Consider the following 22,271-nt stretch of genomic DNA (forward strand, 5'->3'; position numbering starts at 1 on the left):
TGGCTTGACTCTTCTGAAGTGTGTACCCGATAAAGGAGGAAGGTTGCAATGTTTGCATCAAGTTGGTAGGTGGTAGGTGGTAGGAAGGAGAAAAAACTTCTTCCAATACTTAGACATGAATTCTGAAGCTCGTGGTGGGATGTTTCCGAGAAATGACTTAGTGTGGCTTAGCCAGGCGGTGACAAGTGGACAAGAGTTCCATATGATTTTGGATGGGTGTGGACTTTATATATCGAATAGAGAAGAGAAGAGAAGAGAAGCTTCATACACAACATTACTTGAAATGTTTGATACCTTAGCAGGAAAGTATATGGCGTCAGTCCATATGAGAAGGGGAAAGGAATGTTCTCAATGTTACATACTTCCAATAGAGAGAGTGTGTATGTGTATTATAATTGAAAAAACAACTTTTTTCACATCTTTCAGAGGCAAACGGTGTCCCTTGTGGCCGAGACGGTCACTCAGCATCTTCTGAATATAGAGGTGTGGGATAAAAAATTCAAAACCTGCAGGCTCTCAATGGTAAGGTCAGTAGACCTCACGTGCACCTCTGTCCCCACCCCTTAATCCCCTGTAATGTGTAATGGTAATAGTACACCAAGAGAAAAAAAACAAATCTTCCCATCCACATCATCACAATTAGATTGGGTTAGACATGGATTAAAAAAATTCCATTAGTCAAGTTAATATTTGGTTACACTCGCCGCATTCATATATCTGGTTTTATGGGCCATTTAACAAAAAAAAAAAAAAAAAAAACGGAACTCAGGATGACAAATAAACTTTACTAGAACAATAGCAAAGAAAATAACACAAACAAAATCCATCAAGGAAGATGATGGACAGTAAAAAGAGAATAAGATCCACACTAAACAGTGGTCGTAATCCACTATAATGAAATAAGATCCAAAAGCAAGGCTCAAAGTACATATTGGTATTTTGAACCACCAATACGCTAAATACCCTTCCTACAGATGTCTTGGCTCAATTATTGAAACCTAAAAGTATTTCAATATAGGAGTATCACCCCCTTTAAATCACGCAATATTGTGCATAATGAATGAACCTTGGATACAAGCTTCATAGATTTTGGTAAATAGAAAAGTGACTGTACAATCATAGACCTGTTTTTGAAGATCATTGTTGCATGTACTCGGGTCATCAGCTCAATGCTTCATCACTCACAATTGGTAGATGCTGAAAGTAATTATAATGGGAATTAAATCATAGCTGTAGAAAAGACACCATGTGTCCTAATCACCCGAGATTATCCTCAATGCTTCACCAGATTCTGTCATGCCTACAGCTACAAGTTTCATCTTGGTAAATCCAACTCACCTGATGCACATGTGAGAAGGGGAAAGAAACCATGCAAGAGTAAATCAAATTTCTCATAATCCCTCCTAATGGCAATTCTATAACTGGTCCACTGTTGCCACTCCTCATCAGACATATGAAGCCATTCAAAAATAGTCATCTCTGTAGCAGTAAGCCAGTGATGAAATGCTTTCAGTTTAACTTATCAACAAATTTCAAATCTTCTGCATGGTCATTATTCAATGACATCTTCAGATTTCCTCCACATTACACCCGAACTTCTTCATTAACAAGTAGGTTAACCGCAACGACAATTGGTGGTTAAAGATATTTAGGGTTCAGAATTACCCAGCTCATTGGGCTGCAGCCTAACAGTCCTCTTGCCATTAACAGGTTCTGAATATGTGGCAGAAGCAGTAGAACCAGCTTGTCTAAATCTTTACACAAGTAGCTTATGTGCTCATGTCAGGATTTCATCACACTGATGATCTTTGAGCTCTCCTTAGATTTCCACCAGTCCAAGTAGGCATACTAAGCTCTAGTGCTGCTTGATGCTGCGAAGGTAGAAATCAAGAGAAGGGGGTTACATATGTGACTAGATTTAGTGAGTACAATGATTTCTCTCAGAAGCATACATAATATAACCAGCATGAACTACTTGGTCAGTGGATCCCTAGTTCTGCAAATAACCTTACTGATTCCTTTGCAAGGGTGGTATTATTTAGGTTTGGGGCCCCCCAGACCTGGGGTATAATTTGTATAAAAGTGACAGCAAACTGGTCTTCTTCAGGCAGTGTCTTGTACTGGTCCTCAGAATTTTAACCATGGGAATGAGGTTTTAAACTTTAATCTCTTATTGGAGTCTTAAGTATTAATAGTTATGGGTAGCTTTCAAGAGGTTAGGGGATTTAAAGAAGAAAAGATGTGCCGTCCGTACCCCCCAATCTTTTTTATGTACATAAAGGATCAATATTTTGGGAAGAGACAACTCATCTTTTGTAAAGCTTTATTTTCAGGGATCCTCTCCTTTTAATACAATGATATACTTTTGACTCTTCACAAAGGAAAAAAAAAAAAAGGTATGCATTTTGTAGGGAGAATTGGGTTTAAGGTCTGAAAATGGTAATAACAGCACAGGACTATCATGGGTTAGACCTTGAACAGTATGGAAAGGAGATACATAAGGGTAGAATTGATTGGATCAATTCAAACAGGCATATTTTGAAACCTAAATTTAGACCGTGTGTGGGATGATGAATTTTAGACGGTTCTCTTAATCTTCAAGTTGAGGATGAAGTAATTTACTAACTTTAAATATTGGCCCCTCTACATCCCATATCAACACCTATTCTGATTGTTCTACCCCCCTTTCTTCATCTGTGCTGGTTAGTCAATTCAAAGGAAAACCTTATTAAATGGCTATCCAAAAACTCATTGATGAAGACAACAATGAGCAATTAGATTTAGAGACAGTCCAAAGAATGCTGATTAATCAACTATAAGTCAGCTGATTTATCCAGAAAAAAAAAAAGAAGCGTAACTATAACTCATCTGGAACAATTGTGTAATCTCTAGAAGACTAGGAATTGATCCATTCATTTGTCACAGGGAAATTTGAATGGGCAGGCCACATTTCCTCAACCTTGATTTATTATTTATTCACATTAATAATGCTCCAAGAGAATGAGTAAAGTAAAACATTTTCTCCCACCCTATTTTTCTTCCCTACTGCAAACCCTAGATACAGATTGCAAGTTGCAACATGTCACTTGAGCCAACATGGTTGTCATCTCTTAGATATCCATAGAAAAATATATGGGCAGGTAAAAAGGATAGAGAATACAGCATACCAGGGAATACGCTGCTTTAACATGAGTACAAGGAGTTATAACGCCAATATGAGGCCTGACACCCTTTTGTCTTGGCATTCCGACGAGTCCTTGTCAAATATCCCGGAGTACCATATGATCAATTAGTTCTTGGAGATAAAACAAATGACTGAAAAGAAAAATAGGAAATACAAAGAAGCTTTGACAACTTACAAGCTTTTCATAATGGTTCCATATGAACAAGATGACCTGTAACCATATTGCAGCAATCCAAACATATGCCCAAGGACGAAAACCAAATCAAAACTGTAGCCAGAAATTTCTTTAAAAAATTCTAAAATTCTGGTTTACCAAGAGGCAAATCCGCAAAGTAATATTTCCATCTGCAACAATATTAAGAACCTTATATTTGCCCAAAAAACACATAATTCTCATTAAGACATGAGAATAATATCATAATTTAGTGAAGCCACCAAAACAAAAGATGAAGATGAATGCTAATACCTATATGTTACATGGTATAAAGCATGAGGCCCAGAATGGATCCTACCTAGAAGATTATGTGGGCCAAGTATTAGCATCCAGAGAAGATTATAACCATTCAATTTTATTTCATTTGATTGGAAAGTGGAGAAAGGTTTCAATAAGTTGCCAAAGAAGCATTATAAACAGTGCCTGAAGCAACTCAAGTATCAACGCAGAGATGATCCAAAGATTAGCCAATCAATTGACTCAGAAGTATCAAAGTGACTGGGGCAGGACTCAGGAGAGTCAATGAACCAATCACATAACTTAGATTAAGCACTACAACTTGGCTCCCCAGCTTGGGAGTGGAAGACAACTTTAGGACTTCATGGAATCAACTTGCACATTAGCCAGCTATGACAGGATCACTATTAGGCTGTGTTTGGTTTGAGGGAAGATTTTAATGGGATGGAATGGAATGAGAAGGGAAACGTGTGGAAAATTATCGGGTTCACTGTTTAGTTGCAAAAAGGAAAATAGTGGGAAAATCAGCCCCAAAACAATTATTAATTAATTATTGTTAAATAATTTAGTTATTTAATACTGTTTGATAGTTACTAAATAATTATTTATTAATTAATATTTTAATTTTATTAGATTGTATTTTATTATTTTATTAAATAATTAATAATTTATTAACAGGTCATGGGTCTAATCTATATATACTAAAAGGCAATGTGCTGACCTGGCACTTTCCTGCTCTCAGGTTGCTTTAGAGAACAGCCTCTCAATAACAAACGTCTCACCAACTTCTCAATCTTCTCTACAGAATTTTTGATTATTTTTCTCAAAGAACCTCTCACAAACCTCTCACTCTTCTCAATCTTCTCAGCCAATCTTACTAACAGCAAAACCATCTCAGGTACAGAGACATTTTTTTTGGACACAGTCATGTTTTTTTCTTACCAGAGGTTTCAGCAGCTCCTCCAACTTGGAAACGATTTGGTTGTTAACAGAGGTTTCAGCAAAACCATCTCAAGTACGCTACTGAAATAGTGAAACCTCCTCTTTTTTAGACAGAGGTGTAAAGTACTCAAAAATGGGATTTAAAAATACCCAAAAACGGAAAAAAAAGGCTGTAAAGCAGTCAGGTCGACACAGGACCCGTTTTGATTGTCCGGGTGAAGAAGATGATCAAAGTGAGTCTGTGACGACCTGATTTCGACAAACCGAATGCAAAAAATCGGGGAGTTCAAATCAGCCCGCAACAAGATTGTCCCCCACAACGTCCCACATCACATCCCCGCCATGTATTGGGAACATCTCCTGATGATGACATCACCATTTTTGGTATTATCATCGGGAGATGTTCTCAATGGGGATGTACTGTGGGACGTTGTGGGGAGCAATCTTGTGGGGGGCTGATTTGAACTCAAAAGTTGGGTCATCACAGACCCACCAATCCATGTACGGTACAGGTCCGGCGAACCCGTGAAAAAAAAGAAGAAAGGATAATAATAATGATTATAATAACTATAATAATATTGACAATAATAATACTAATAATAATAATAATACTGTGTTTATTGAATACAGTTAATTAATTATTCAAAATACTGTAATTATTAAAATACAATTAATTAATAATGTTAATTATTAAATACAGCTAATTATCAAATATTTTTAGTAAATACAGTAATTTCAATAATCACAATACAGTATTTTTAATTAACTGTAATTTCAATAAATACAGTATTTTAAGACAGTATTTAATAATTAACATTATTAATCAACTGTATTTTAATAATTAGTGTTTTAATAATTACAGTATTTTAATCAATACAGTAATTTAAATAGTTGTATTCAATAAATACAGTTAATTAACATTATTAACTAACAGTATTTTAAATAATTAACAGTGTTTAATAATTAACTTTATTTTCAATAAATACAGTATTTATTAATTAACAGTAATACAGTATTTATCAATTAAGTGACTTTGATTTGTTTGAGTGGGGGGTAGACCTGTTCATGAGTCGGGTAGCCTAACGGGCCGACCCGGACCCCGGACGGGCTTGAGCATGTATTTTAGCTCGCGGGCTTGACCTCGGGCCCCCTAACCCTAAATATTAACTCCTCTCTTCTCAACCCCTCTCTCTCTCTCTCTCTCTCTCTTCATTGTTCGGTTGTTCCTCTTCTCATTTCTCCTTCTCACTCTCAGAATCTCAGCTCAGTTCATTTATCAGACGTGAACTCAGGCACTGGTCACGAGTCCTTTCTCTTTGCCCTTTTGTTCTATTCCTCTCTTATTGTTTGGTCGGCGGAAAACATAGATACAAGCACCGATCTATCTTTTCGTTAGGTCGGGCTTCGGGCTTCAGGCTTTTTATTAGGGCCGGGCTCGGGCCTAACAAAATCTTGTTTATGAAGAATAAAAGCCTGGCCCGGCCTGGCCCATGAACATGTCTAGTGGGGGGTAGCTGGAAAAAGAATTATATCTCTGTGGATGGTAGAGTGACTTTGATCAAATCCACACTTGCTAATCTGCCAATCTACTTTTTGTCTGTCTTTAAGATTCCTGCTAGGGAAGCTAAGAGGTTAGAGAAAATGATGAGGGACTTCTTGTGGGAGTCGGGGCAAGAGAAGAAGGATCATCTGGTTAGATGGGAGATAGTCAGTCGAAGTAAGGAGGAAGGAGGATTAGGGATAGGGAATATCACTTTCAAGAATGTAGCGCTTCTAGGTAAGTGGTTGTGGAGGTGGCCTTTAGAGACGGAGAGGTTATGGCATGAAGTGGTGGCAAGTATCCATGGCTATTCTGGAAATGGTTGGGATGCAGGGGTATCCAGACAGGCAACTCTTGCAACACCTTGGAAAGCAATTCATGGCATCCTCCCACAGTTCCTATGCTTTGTAAGGTATGATACTTGCTTTGGGACTCGTATTCTTTTCTGGGAAGACACTTGGGTGGGAAATTTGCCCCTTAAGGATCTGTTCCCTTCTCTCTTCTCTATTTCCCTTTATAAAAAGAACCTGTGTCTTCCTTTATTTTGCCCCCGCATACCCCTTTGTCAACAAATTGGGACCTTGGATTCCATAGAGGGTTGAGGGATGAGGAATCCTTATCAGTTTCTGAGCTCCTATTGTTACTTGATTCTGCTTGCCTAGACCCACTAAATCCTGATAGGAGGATTTGGACTTTGACTCCGAAAGGGCTGTTTACTTGTGCTTCTTTCTTTAACTCCCTTTGCTCAAGTTCTTCTTCTCGGGCTATTCCAGTTAAGGAAGTTTGGTCTAGGCCTATTCCCCCTATTGTATTTTGTTGGGAAGTTTACTTGGGTAAAATCAATATGATGGATAACCTGCAGAAGAAAAGACCTTTTTTGTGTTTATCTCCTAACTAGTGTATTTTGTGCAAAGCGTAGAATGAGGACTGTTACCACTTATTGATTTCTTGTCCTTTTGCTGCAGCCATTTTGGAATTGGGTATTTGATTTGTTTGAGTGTAGGTGGAACTTGCCAGCTGAGGTAAATTTGCTGTTTTCCCCTTCTACCTTTGTGTGGACCACAAGAAGAGGGAGAGTCATGTTGAAGTGTATAAGAACAGCTCTCCTTTGGACTATTTGGGAAGAGAGAAATTCCCGAATTTTTCAGAAGGAAAGAAGTATTCTTGAGGTCAAAGAGTGTACTGTTACAATGACTATTTTGTGGCTGAAATCCTTAAAGCTCTTTGAAGATTATTCCTTTGATGATTTAATGAGGAATTGGTCTGCAATTGTCCTCACTTCCTCTACGAAGCCTAGAGTCCAAGTAACTTGGACTCCGCCGATGGAGGGTTTTATTAAGCTGAACTTTGACGGAAGTAGTCAGGGTAACCCAGGACCGTCTGGGATTGGTGGTGTACTGAGAGATGAGAACAGCAACATTATTGCCTTTTTTTCGGGACCGGTGGGAATAGGAGACTCTGTGAGGGATGAACTCTTAGCTGCGGCACAGGGGGTACAGATTGCCTATCAACTCGGAGTGCAAAACCTAATAATTGAAGGAGACTTCAAGGTGGTAGTAGGATGGTTAGCTGACCCCGGTACTGTCACTTGAAACATTAAGGATATTTTAAAAAAGGTTAAATGGCTATTGAGGGGTATGACAGTTAGAGTTCAGTGGCTGGGTAGATTGGCCAATGCCTTGGCTGATTATCTTGCTAAACAAGGGACTACTCGGGTTTCATTGTAATTTTCTTTTTCCTTTGTTATGTTCTTTAACTAAAGGGTTGATGGTTTCTTCCATCTCCCCTCTTTAAAGGGGAGGTAGCATCTCGTGCCTCTCCCTAAGTTGTACTATCTTTGACTTTGATTTAATAAATCTGAATATTCACTGATCAAAAAAAAATATTATTATTTACAGTATTATTAATTAATTAACAGTATTTATTAAAGATGATATTTTTTATTAAGCCATTAAATAATTGGGTTAGCTCATAGCTCATTTCCAATTTGTCAGTTGATGCAGATGATTTGTGTTTTTGTTGTTGCCATCTATTTGAAAATGTTTGCTTTATTTATGTTATTTATGTGATTGATGTGTTTCCAATTTGTTGTTGCAATTTTGTTATCATTTGATGTACATTCTTTGTGTTTTTGATGTTGCAGTCTATTTGAAAATGTTTTGATTATTTATGTTATTTATGTGATTTATGTTATTTTCTTTCACTATTTCCAATTTGTTATTGCAATTTATTTGCATATAAAATAAAATAATAATAATTAACAATATTTCTTGATCGTTTCATCCTTGATTAACAAAACCCGTGCACCGTATGGGTCCTTGCTAGTATTAACTCTTAAAAGCACCAAAAGGACAGTGCTTTTTATTCCACAAGAAAAACAACTACAACCCTACAAACTATTAAAACAATGTAGGACTACTTATACCTATATAATGGGTCAGGTCTGGATTGGGACAGGGTGTCCTAGTCCCAAACCGATTATTAATCAGGGCAAAATCATAGATGCAGAACCGTCCCAACTAACAATCAGGTCTGACCCAATAATACTGATATATGATATTATTTATATAAATAACAAATTAAAACTTGATTTGTCATAATATAATCTTAAATAAAAATGATGGTAAAATAGTGATGTTAATAAATCAAGTGTTTTTAACTAAAACTATCTTATATATTATATATCAAATTTACCCTTTTAGACAGAAAATATAATAAAAATTATAAGAAAACTAAGAAACCTTTATATATTATTAACAAAACAATTGATTCGGGTCTGAATTGGTTTGGACTTTGGAATAAGGGTGTAGGTGAGCTAAGCCAACTTGTGAGCTACTTAGGCTCAGCTCACTAAATACTCGAATTTGGCTTGAAGATTATCGAGATGAGTCAAGTAGTTAGTCAATCCGAGTTTGAGCTTCATAATACCCGACTCGAGTAGCTCATGAGCTTAATTGAGCTTATAATAAAATATTAATTTTAATATTTTTATTTATAAATTTATAATATATAAATAAATAAATTTATAATCAAGTTTAATAATACATTTTTATTTATATTTTTTTGATAAATTATACATTTTTATTTATACTATTTCATAATATTAACTTTTTTGTAATTTTTAATATATAATCAAGTTTTCTAATATATTTTTATTTATAATATTTTAAATATTAATTTATCTATAATTTTTAATAGCAATTTTGCAAGTATTGACTCAAATCGAATTCAAGTATGAAACTCAAAACTTGATCGAGCTCCGAGTTTTTGAGTCAAGCTCTAGACGGGCTCGAGCCATCCAAACTCGACTTGACTCGGTTACACCCCTAGTTTGAAACAAGCAAGAACCAGAATGACCCAACTATTGATCGGGACAAAATCTCATAGCCAAAATTGATATAATTGCTCCAGTTTGGATTGGTCAGTTGGGTAGAACCAATCCATTGACAACCCTATACCTATATTATCTGTGCATCATAATTTACACTATATCACACGAAGGATTCAAAATAAACTAGAACCTATAATTCTGCCTAATGGCTTGATTAGCCAGCAGATCAGCACATTTACTCAATAAAATATAGCAGTATTGAATCCACACCAGCCAGTCCAAACCTAACAACCTCAGGATGGAACTGAGCATATTGAAGCATAGCTAACTAGGACATTTTTTCCCTTATAAGCTTTGGACACTTGATAACGAGTCTGCTCAACGATGATTTGATGGGTACCCTCTTTGCCATGCTTGTTTTAATCCTTCTATAATTGCCCATACCTCTGCAACATCAATAGAAGTTTTTCCAGTAGTGAAACCTCTTTGCCACTCTCTGTAGTGATCTCTGAACACTCCCCCAGCTCCAGCAATTCCATTATGCCCCTTAAGCGCTCTATCAGTATTGAGCTTGATCCATCCTGGTGAAGGTCTATATCATTGAATACATTGGATTTGCCTATTAACACAACAAGGAATCTAGGATTTCTCATATTAGCATAAATAAAATATTCAGTTTGGCTCCTGATCCTGGCAGCAACAAGTCTTATATTTGGTTGTGTACCACTAAATATAGATTCATTACAAGATTTCCATATGATCAATAGCTGATGTTAAACAAGTTTCCTCCTCCTTTCCCACTTGTTTCACACTAAAATGGTGTGATTCCACTTCTCAAGAATTGAAAACTGTAATCCCACCTTTTTCGCATCCCATCTCATTACACCCCACAAACCAAACACCAGAAGGGAAGAATATTCGAGAATATTCCTTTTTTCCGCTCCTTCCTACAAACCAAACAAAGCCTAATATCCTCCTGGATGATACAGTAATAGTGGAACTTATCTTCACCAGAGGGATCTTCATATTGGCAAATCATGTGCAGGAACCCCTCTCCACAATAAATTTCAAATCTCCAGGTATCAACACTTCCAAAATATCTCATGACCATGGCTAAGTTTCACCTTTCCTGCTGAAGAGTTAAAACCATGCTTCTACTTGAAACTCAACTTTCTTTCATGGTCATAAGATGACAACCAAGAACTGAGAGATATAGAACCAAAGGCTATGCCATAGATGAATTTGGCTCCGGGGGAGAGGGCACGAGAAATTCTAATAGAAGAGTTAAGCTGGAGATAAGGACGTCTATTTAGGAGGAGATAGGTCAACCTACAACTTGCGAGTTATTTAAAATTTTGAATGTCCTGTTCAAGCTCATGTAGTTCATTTCCCATAGCTCCCAAAATATGATTATGGTGTAAGAGTGGCTGCTCTGATACCAAAAGATGTAAGACTAATGTAGGATTGATATGATCCAATTCTTGATTGGTAATAATTGAGGGAAATTAAATAGAAGTGATTTTTGAAGAAGAAGAAGAAGAAGGAAATGATTCTTCAAGGCTTGGGTCTAAGTATGGGCTTATAGGATTAGGGTTAGCTGTTTTGAAGGTGGATGAAAGTTTATCTACGGTTATGGTGCTGTATGACTTGATTAAACAGTATCAAAGAAGAAGAAGGAAATGATTCTTCAAGGCTTGGGTCTAAGTATTGGGCTTATAGGATTAGGGTTAGCTGTTTTGAAGGTGGATGAAAGTTTATCTACGGTTATGGTGCTGTATGACTTGATTAAACAGTATCAACTTCATTAGAAGGCTATTTTACCTTTCAAAAAAACAAGCTATTTGACTACACAAAATCACGCAATATGCATAAATTTCTAATAAAAAATCAATACCTTGATATTGCAATGGAATTGCTTCAAATTGTTTCAGACCAGTGTTTAGGATAGTAAATAAAGAGTAAAGATGTGAGTTGAATATTGAGGGTTCTTAGATGGTTTGGCACAAAAGGACAATAATCTTAAAATAGAAAATTTTGGAAAGTGAGGATTTTTAGTTGGAATTTGTGAAATCTATTAGATTTAACTTCAGGTGAAGTTCTTAGTTGATTTCCTATATAACTAAATCATAATAAAAATGGTAAGTATTCACAGACAAAAACTCAACGGTAGGAGGCAGGCCCTACAAAGGCCATTTTTTCTTTATTTCCATGCTTCCTGCCCTTTATCAGGTATGAGGTTCTCAAAGATCCAAAACTCAGTTCTGGAAGGATGTATGGTGGGGAGATCAGTCCTTGATGGAGCTATTGATGCAGTAGGGCTTGAACAAGTTATCACAAGACAGAAATGGGTGGGGGGGGAGGGGGGGGGGGGAGAGAGAGAGAGAGAGAGAGAGAGAGAAATCCTAAAGAATGACTCCAAGGGGTCCTAGAATCACTCTAGGGTTTGTGGGAATCACTCCATACAGGATTTGTATGGCTCGGAATACTGTTCACATAATTACAAAAATGCCACTCCTTGTCTTGTGCATCAATAAACACAATAACTTTCTATCTACTAATGCAAATAAACTGAAAATTGAAAGACAAGCCCTACTAAACTGGAGTAACAAGATTTTATAGCCCAGGTCCACACAGGACTAGTTAAAATGACGAAAATACCCATATAGTCCAAATATACAAAAAATACAGAAAATTTAAGAAAATTCCAAATTTGATTCTTCAGCTCCTGGATTTGCTATTCCCTAGAATATAGGCCTTATCTTGTAACAAGGACTGCCTGGTTTAGAAATTACTTCTCAGTTTCTTCTAATGGGATTAACTGGGATTTAGATTTAAGACAGAGTGTAAGGGATCGTTAAACCTCAGATATTATATCCTTGAACTACTTAGGAGGGGGTTCATCGATCCTAGGAAATCTAATACAAGGATTTAGATTCTAACCACCTTTGGCTTCTTCTCCTGTGCCTCATTCTTCAAAACCCTTGTTGAACCTAATATTATCCCATCTTTCCATGTGGGAGCTATCTGGGGAGGTCCTGTACCATCCAAAATGAGGTCATTCTGTTGGGAGGTATCAGGTGTATCTTGGCAAAATTAATACCTGTGAGAACTAACAGAGGAAAACACTATTTTGGTGTCTCTAACCACATGCTTGTATCCTCTACAAAACAAATGGGAAAGCACATTTTACTTGCTAATCTCCTGCCAATTTGTGACTGCTATTTGGAATTTCTTTCTCTCACAATTTGGTGGCAGCTGGTCTTTGCCTGAGAATTTAAGGACAATGTTCTTTGCTTTTGCTTCTCACTTCTCTCCACCAAAGAAGCAAGGCAAGAGTATATGAAGATGCATGAAAGCTGCTGTGTTATGATGTGGATGGGAAGAAAAGAATGCCCATATTTTCAGTAACAAAGAGAGGTCTGTTGAGGAAATTATAGAAAATATTTCATCAAAGTTTCTCAATGGGTGAAAATTTTGGATATTTTTTTTGCCTTTCACAACAGATGATATCATCAAAAATTGGAAACAGGTGGCAAATTCGCCTTCATCTAAAGCAATCCTCATCGTTAAATGGATTTCTCCCAGACCAGGCTACATAAAATTAAACTTTGATGGTTGTAGACTAGGAAATCCAGGTTTGGTAGGCAAGGCATTGGAGGAGTATTCAAAAATGAGGAACGAAACATTATTACAATGCACTCAATACCCATTAGGAATGGAGATTCAACCGAGGCAGAATTGTTTGGCAATCCTTCAAGTCATAAGAAGATGATAGTGAGACTGAAAGCTGCACTTAGTTGGTAGCAAGATCAGCTAATGGGCTAGTAGATGGTTTGGCAAAACAAGGGGACGGTGTGGGCCAAGAATATCTGTTTTTTTCCCTATCCAGTTTTCACAAAAAAGCATCAAGTTGAATTGCTAATTCTAAGGTCATACCAAAATAAAGAACAAGAAATAGTCCAGATTTTTTAAATAGCTGCTCGAAGTGCAAAATCATATATGCATAGCCAACATAAAATACAACAAAAGATCTTCAAAGAGGGAAAAAACCTAATAAAATCATCTCAATCAAGGAAACATACAAAATAAGTAAAGATAAAAAGACATTAGGAAGAAAGAATGCCAAGATAAAATCCTGTTAAAATACCTATTTGTCCAGCGAAGTGACGCTTCTTGCAGATAGGGCATTAGCCCATCATTCACCACTAATCACCAATCTTCATCTTCCAAAACATGGTGTTTGCAGTCACATGGTCAACTGAAATTCACAAATCCATTACTTAAGAATCTTAAACATGCACAGGCATAAATTAGAGAGAGGAAAAAACAATTCCAGAATGCCTCCATTACAAGGGAAGATATGAAGATCTAGATGACCATATTTAGGATAAATTACAGGGACCTTCCCTGTTTGGGGGCTGTTTAGCCCCTAAACCATACAACCCCTTGTACTTGATATAAGGCTAAACCAGTGTTTTAAAAGCGCATGGCATTAAAAAAAAAAAAAAATGCAAGGACTACTACTACTACTTTCCTATAACAGAAATAAGGGTTCAGCCCCTATATTTTTTGAATTTTCTTTTCCCTCTTTTTTTTCTTCTCATGAATATGTTGATTTTCTGTACTTTAACATGAACTCTATACTTTTCTTATGAAAATTATGAATAATTATTAAGGAAATATGGCTATGGTACCTAGGGAACTACCCTAGGATCTATGTTTTCCATATAAAAAAAAATCCTTTGGCTAGGCGACGCCTAGGCGACTAAGCGACAAGGCGCCCCCCTGACACCCAGCCTCGCCTTGGCACCTTGAAAACTATTAATATGGCAGAAGTCATGCTTGGCCATGTTTTGCCAATGTGGTGACAGTGGTGTGAATGAGATGTATGTTGAAAGCCACAACCTAGTAGAAGTTGAAGCTTAAAAAAGATCATAAACACAAAGCTTCAATTGAAGCTTTAGACGATTGCTTGTCTTGAACGTCTATTCTAAAACCAGCAAATCTTTCTAATTCAATTGTTTTTTATAAGGCAATTAGAAGACGCCCCTTGATCATTTTTCAATGTTGTGAGATCAAAGTTGAGGGATTGGAGATCAAGGTTACCAAACAGACTTTACAAACTTCATCTTCATTTTGGAAGCCTAAAAGGTTTGTTCAGAAAGCCCAACTAAACACCACCTAGATTTTTGTGTAGATCAGAGACATTTTTTGGATGTCCTAGATTAGTTGAATCTTGTTACGTCATTTGGATGGTTGAGAATAATGCACTAATATTAAGAGAACATTTTGATGGCCAAGATCTTTGGGTTACTTGTGCACATCATTTACATGGTCTGCATTTTTGTTTTCAAAATTTGTTGCATGATTTACAGTACCACTTCCATGGACTAGATTATGTGAAATCTTTTTTTTTTTTTTGAAAAGTAAGAATTAAATTCAAAAGAGAAAGAAAGAAGTACAATAAGTAAGGTGATAAGAAATCACCTGAGAGAAGACGGACACCAAGACATCAACACAACCACCAAAAGAAAAACAAAAAAACATAAAAAACATTCTAGATCTTAAAACAGACTACACACAACGGAATAGAGAACCACAAAAAAACTTTTGCCCTTGGGTCAGAAAACCTTTATGCCTCTATCTTCAGGAGAAACATAATTCTAACAAGATTATCCTCTACTCGAACTCCTCCTTGGGCCTTTCCTCTTGACCTTTGTCTTCTTCGTTCCACTTCTCTCCCCCTCCCCTAATACCCACCTTCTTCACTTTCTCTTCTTTCCTTTTCCATTCAAATTCCTCAAAAGCTTTCCTAGCAAAACCCTCTCCTCCCCACAAGAATAGACCAATCTTTTTGCCAATCTCTACATTTTTATCCACTTTTTCCTTAATTGGTCGAACTCCTTCCCTTGTCAACTTCCCTTCAAAAACCGGGTTTAACACTTCCTTGGGAGATGTGGTCCCAACGATAACCATCTCCTCACCTTGCTTAGAGTTAATCACCTGAGGTTCGGCGCAATTAACCCAAACCCGCCTTTGTCATCTATAACCAACCCAACTTTCATCGCACATTTTTCTCTTATAAACCTTCTTGAAATTCTTAGTAGGACCTGCCCCCACCAAATCAAGTTTCAGACGAGAGAAGACTTTGGTTACATGAATAATTTGGGTGTTTTTTGAACCCTGAGTTTTCATGGCAATCACATTCTCTATGTTGTTCGATGTCTTTACATCTATCTTCCCACTTTGTCCTAGATCCACCCTAATCTCCCAATCACCATTTCAAAACTAGAAAAGTTGGTTGTTAATGATTATAGTCCCTACCACCCGCAACAAAAGGTGATCTCCCTTCTTCTCTTACTTCCACCACTCTTCCCACCCCATCCTCTGCACCCCCTCGCAACATCCTCTCCCTACTCCTTCAACCCAAAACTCGCTTCATCACACCCTTCCCAAACAACCTTCACATGCTTCTGGCTAGGGCCGCAATCACCTTCCTAGGCTAAAACGGCTTCCACCCCTTTATCTTCCTCTACTTCTAAGATCACCCTGGAATCATCCACCAGTCAGTCGCAAGGATAGGAAACGTAGCCAGCATCAGAAACACTTTGTATAGCTTCTCCTACATTAGCTTCCAGTTCTTTGTTCGAAACAACCTTCTTACCATTAGAGTCATTTGAAAATTTGCCAAACCCAGATTTCAATCCTCCCTTCTCGTTTGTTCCTTAATTTTCTACTCCTTGGCTCTCTATACTTTTGACGTTTCAAGCAAATAGAAAATCTCATACAAACCTTTAGATACGAGATTCTAGAAACCTTTCCGTCATTACTTTTTGTACATTTAGGGTGTAGGCCCCATTTGAGGCTTCAACCCCCCCCCCCTCCCTCTCGAAATATGCCTTCTTTTTCTAATGCTCGAAGCTTCGTCACTCCTTTTCCCTGCCCCATACTTTCTTTCTTCTAGCCCTCCATGTGTCCCACCAATAAATACTCCCCCCCCCACTACCACCACCTCCTCCCACCACAAAAGGATCTCCTACTTTAATACTTTTCTCGAGCAAAACTAAGTGAGCCCTATCACTTACTCCATTTCCCAAAGACTTAGTAATATTATAATTATTGCAATCCATCAAACCGCCTACAGTGGTACAATCACTCTCTAATTCTGAAAATGCCTTTATCTTTAACCTCGCGTCCTCCTTTGACCTGTTTATCCATCTTCCCACCATTTCCAATATATATTGTGAATTCCTATTTAATTCCTCCCTTCTTAAGTCTAAATTTTCAACACATCTCAACGGATATGAGCCTTCTACTACAAGTCTTAAATCGTAGCATTCACCAACAAATTGGAGGACAAGAGAAGATGGAACCAAATGAATGTTGTCGACTTCAACTAGAATGCGAGTGACAGCAAGCAAGGTTTAAAGTATCAACACGTATTGGACCATGTTGGCCAATACGTATCGTGTCAAGGTTTCGACCCATTCAAGGGGTGGACGAACCTTAAACTGGCCCTTTTGAACCAGATTTGAACAAAAAAAAAAAAACTAAAAAAATGCTATCGATACTGCCCGATATGCTTCTATGCCTGGCGTATCGGGCATATTGATATTTTGAACCTTGACAGCAAGATTCCTCCAAGAAATCGTTTGAGAATCCACAAATCAAAATCTCTCACAAACATTCCCCACATCTTTGAAGGTATGGAAGCACTAGGTGTGCAAAGAGATTCCAAAAATGTTTAACCATACCAAGCTTGTGGGATTCACTACTTTTGTTCAAGGCCTTACGCCTTTTCTCAAAATTCCAACATCCGATTCTAAGCTTTGGAGAGTAGAACTGATTTTGTTCTTTTCTCAAAATATCGTTTGCCTCTGCTTCACAACCAAATGTGAAAAGAAAAAATCTGGAATTCAACTTCCTAACCTGGAATGGCACTCTTGGATTCCATATAGTGCTCGCCCAATCACCAACACTTTCTACATCTGGATCAGAGTTCACAAATCGCCCAACCAAACTTCTGTTCAAGGCCTTAAGTCTTTCAAGAACATCCCCTTTCGAATTCACTACTACTTCCATATCCCCCCAAAAACAAATCAGAATTAGAGACAAAAACTGATAGCAGATAGTCTGCTCCAAACCTGAAGATCCTTCTTTGGCACTGTTGTGGAATGTCAGCAATCTTTCCCTCGTCATTCACCCAAGCAATGAGAAGAAATACTGCCATAACCTAGCTGCATAAGAGCAATAATCAGTATGTGAAATACAGAAATTCGAAACCCAGACCTTCCAACAAAAACTCATCTGAATGGCCACTGGATTTCCTCCAAAGTTCTCCCTTTGGTCTCAGGGACCCATAGTACTACGAAGACTATGGTGAAAGCACTCACAACCATGTAAATGGTGCAATCATTGCACATTAATTGGATTTTCAATATTAGTTGGCTGATCTTGAGGCATGAATTTAACTGTCTATATCTTTAGTTAGAAGATCATGACTAGAAATATAACTTTTAGAAGATATTAATGTTAAATGGATGTGAACGAGTAAAGAGCAATGTTGTCCTCTAAAGAAAGGCAAGGTCATTTTAGGATTTTAGAAATGTCTAACAATACATGTGACTTGCATATGGGTATATACCATCAACTCCTTTGACTGAATGGTGATGGAAGAAGTCATTTGTCACAATATGAAAGTACCAAGAGGCTTAAGTGTCACAAAAAATAGTAAAGGGGGCTATGTGTCAAACCCCCCAAAGAACAGGAGAGATCCCTATACTTTGCCCTTATATTTATGAATTGCTGTAAGAAACAGGAATAAAATATAAAAGGACACATACTCTTATCTACTTCAGCAGTCTATAACTAATGACATTAATTTCATAGAATATTTAAAACAGAACAAAAAAATATGGAAGAGAAGGAAAAGGTGGATGTTGACAACATATGAGCAACAACCAAGCCCTAGGCATAAATAATCCATAACATTGTCAACATTAACAAAGGTTGCAAATCAAATCAAACCTACTGTTGTAGCAATAGCCAAATAAAGATAATTAATCATAAAACCCATTAAATTCTTCAGAAACAAAGATTTTGTCTATTTCATAAGCAGTTCTATAAGAAATTTTCAGAAAAAGGCTAATTAAATTGCATCAAAAGCCATAACCAAAGAGAGTGAACAAGATCACCAATGTCCATGGGAACTCTAGGCATGACAATAAGAAAAAGTTAAGAACATAGCAAGTCAAGAGTTGATAAATTACCTTAGAGGCGACCCAGCAAGATTAGTCCTTCAGGAAGCTTTATACTGTTTGTGATAAATTAGCACCTGCCTTCTTGAACAAAGAAATTTTCTGTAGCATAAAAAGCCAAGTAAAACTATCTGTGCTCAAGATGCATCCACCAAATGTCTCCTTGTCACTTCATCCATAAGCTTTCCTCTCTTGAGCATCATACTTAACAGAATGTGAGCCTCAGGTAGCTTTCTTTCTTTGCATAGAATGCAAAGCAACCAATTATAGTTATAACTGCAAGGTACAAAGCCATGGAGGAGCATTTCTTCAAATAGCTTGATGGCAAGATCACTTAAACGGCTAGCACAAAGACAATTGAGTAATTTCTCATATGAAGCTTTACTTGGGAAAAAGCCCCTCTTGTGCATTGTATGCGAGAGTGATAAGGCATCATACAATCTTCCCACATTACAAAGACCTATAATTAGTGTATTATATGTAACCTTGTCTGGAGTACAACCAGCTCCACACATCTTGTTAAATAGCTCTATTGCATAATTGATTTCACCACATCTGATATGCCCATCAATGAGAATCGTGTAAGTCACCTGATTTGGTCTAACATCATGTGTTTCCAAATAAATATAAGCATCATGCACCCTACCCTCCCTGCAGAATTTAGTGATAATGCAGTTATGGAGAAACAAGTTCGGCATTAGCCCAGCTTTATTGATCTTTTCCATAATCATTGATGCATATCTTTTAATTCCTTCAGCCGAATTGTAATAATTTCTTCGAATATTTTCCCTTGGAAATGAAGTATGACTTGGACCTGAAGTTTTGTGATAGAGCATATTGAAAAGTCTGTCCCTTGCTTTTTCTGACCTTTCATTTAAAACAAAGTATCTTCTGCCATGTGAGGTACTTCTGCAAACACCACTGAATAATGAAATGTATGTGACCAGATCATGTTTAATATTGTTCACAGTCATGAGATCAAATAAAGCATCAACAAAGCCAAACTCTCCCTTTCTGCAAAACTGATTGATTAGAGTGGTGTAAAGCACAGTATCTGGCTCAATCCCATCATTCAGCATTCTACCAAGATGTAGGCATCCCTTTTCAGTCATATTTTTCTTAATTAAACCATTTATAAGTGCAGTATAGGTGTGAGAACTTGGCCGTAGGCCAAAATTTTTCATCTCCTCAAACAAACGACAAGCATCAATGGCTCTTCCATTCTTGGAATATCCATTAATCAATGTTCTGAAAACTACTTCATCCGGTGCAATACCCGATTCAACCATCTCAATGAACTGAGACTTAGCTTCAACCAATCTTCTCTCTTTGCACAAACAACCTATAATTGAATCATAAATTGCAACACTTGGTTTTAATCCCCTTTCATGCATTTGCTCCAAAACCTCAAAGGCCAAAGCCAAGTCTCCACGTTTGCAGTGTTCATTTACCATTATCAAATAAGTAGCTAGATTGGGAGCCATGCCCTGATTCTGCATAAGACCCATGACAAACTCAGTACCCTGAACCCATCCCTCTTGGCAGAGGCACTTTATCAAAGAGTTGTAAGTAGAAATAAAAGGCTTACACCCATAATCGAACATTTTCTCCAAGAATAGCAAAGCAAAATCTATTTTACCTCCTACACACAAGACACTTGTCAAAATATTGAAAGCTGCATTTGCAGAAAACGTGTTGTTTCTCAATATTTTACTAAATAGATGTTCAATATCTTGCTCCAAAGCTTCAGTTGGATGAGAAGAGGCAAAGATTGAGAACAAATGAAGATCTATATTGCATCCATGTTCAGCTGCTGCATACAAAATCTTTTCTCCCTCTCGATACTTATCAATTAGGGATAAGTTCTCTACATGGTCCACAGTAGCACCATTGTTAAGCATCTTATTGATCAACTCAACTGCCTCTAATAACCTATTTTCCTTATAGAGTGCAGAGAGCAAGACTGTGTAAGAATGCACAGTAGGTAGCAATTTGAGACTAAGCATATCATTCAGAATCTTCAGGGCAAAATCCACTTTCCCATCCCGATAATGTTTACTAATCATGATGTTGCAACTCACCTCATTAGGTTGAAGTCCATGATCTGCCATCTCTTTGTATACCTTCCTAGCAGATTCAAAATCATCAGACCTAAAATAGCCATACATCAGTGTGTTATAAGCATAAGAATCAGGCTCCCAGCCTGTTTCAAGCATTCTTTTGAACACAGCCTTGGCCATTTCCATTTTCATTTCCTTGCAATACCCGTAGATAAGAGAAGTGTAAATCACCCTATCTGGGAAAAGACCATGGGACTCCATTTCTCCGCAAAGGGATTCTGCCTCTTTTGTCCGGCCTCTCTTACAAAAGTTATACACTAATGATTTGTACAAATGAATTGTGGGCCGAGTTCCAGCCCTTGTCATTGTTTTGAACACTTGGAGGGCTTCATCGAGGTTCCCTTTGAAACAGAGCCCATCGATCAGCAAATTATAGAACCGAAAGCTCGGAAAAACTCCAGAAGAAACCATTTGGATAAAAAACTCAAATGCTTCCAAAATTCTTTCCCGTGCACAAAACTCGCCAAGCAGCATATTGCATGCCGCCTTAGAGGGAAAGGACCCCATTTGAATAAGTAGGTCCAAATGGGCATTTGCTTCCCGTAATTTTCCTAGTTTACAGTAGCATATGATCATTGAAATTAATATGGACGGGTCGGAAGCAATACCTCTTCTTTTGATGGCATCTACGTACAACCCTTCAGCCATAAGCGGCTGGCCCAGACTCACAAGTTTCCAAATAGCAATTTGGTAGCTCTGGGAATTAAGGTCCAGTCTCCTCGATGCAGCAAAAGCGATGGTAGAAACTACGACTGGTATCGATGACGACTGCTTGAGTATGCGCTCAACGACGCCCTGTGCGGCAGATATCAGGCCTCGCCTTATGAGCTGCTCCACTAAGGACAGACAGAGTGCATTATGCTCGTCGGAAAGTGTCGTTAAGGTCGAGATAGGGACGTCCACTGGGAGAGGACATGTAGATAATGTCCTTCGGTGTCTGGTGACAAGTGAAGCTAAGTTTTCGTTGTTGTTGCTGCTGCAGGAGAAGAGGCGGCATGGACGAGGCCACTTCGTAATCATCTTGGGTTAGTAATGCCCAGAAGAGGCCGCAGAGGCTCAAAGGCAGGAACCACCATTCCTGCAACTGCCCCAGGTAATGGATTCAAAATGTTTCATAAACCCAGAATCTAAAATGGCCGAATAGCTCAAGAAGCTAATTAGACGAATATAAAGAAGGCAAAGAAATGATGAGATTATGAAAACAAAGGAGCGCACGCTTGCTCTTTGTGTCTATATACATATGCCAGTATTTAGAGCGCTTCTGAACTCAAAGTGGAGTTCGGTACTACGGTGGCGGAGAAAAAGCCCTAGACTGATATTGATTTCAGTTGTGGGTTGTGGCGGGGCCTCGTGGGAGAGATGCCAAACATGGTCGCGGACTCGCGGTCCTCTCCTCGCGGTGCCTTCAGGCTTCAGCCCTTGGGCCTTGGCTGGACCGGCTCTCTG

The 22,271-nt window shown here is 37.8% G+C and overlaps 1 protein-coding gene across 2 annotated transcripts; it reads right to left on the reverse strand.

The window, feature by feature from the left end:
• Positions 1-857: 857 nt before the first annotated feature.
• LOC148880319 (Tetratricopeptide repeat (TPR)-like superfamily protein) lies at positions 858-22,189 on the reverse strand. Of its 2 annotated transcripts, none has more exons than XM_088962179.1 (5): positions 18,718-22,189; positions 13,596-13,706; positions 3,360-3,529; positions 3,168-3,256; positions 858-1,871 (listed from the first exon to the last, which is right to left on the reverse strand). In XM_088962179.1, exon 1 carries the CDS (start codon positions 21,843-21,845, stop codon positions 18,843-18,845), a length of 3,003 nt encoding a protein of 1,000 aa, XP_088818305.1. In that variant the 5' UTR covers positions 21,846-22,189; the 3' UTR covers positions 858-1,871; positions 3,168-3,256; positions 3,360-3,529; positions 13,596-13,706; positions 18,718-18,842. The 2 variants fall into 2 exon arrangements, with proteins under 2 accessions (XP_088818305.1, XP_088818304.1); XM_088962178.1 differs by having other exon boundaries at positions 3,360-3,395; positions 18,718-22,162.
• Between the last annotated feature and the right edge of the window lie 82 nt (positions 22,190-22,271).

Source organism: Nelumbo lutea, chromosome 1, assembly GCF_056320005.1.
Source record: "Nelumbo lutea isolate HS-2025 chromosome 1, American lotus-T2T, whole genome shotgun sequence".
Classification (NCBI taxonomy): Eukaryota; Viridiplantae; Streptophyta; class Magnoliopsida; order Proteales; family Nelumbonaceae; genus Nelumbo; species Nelumbo lutea.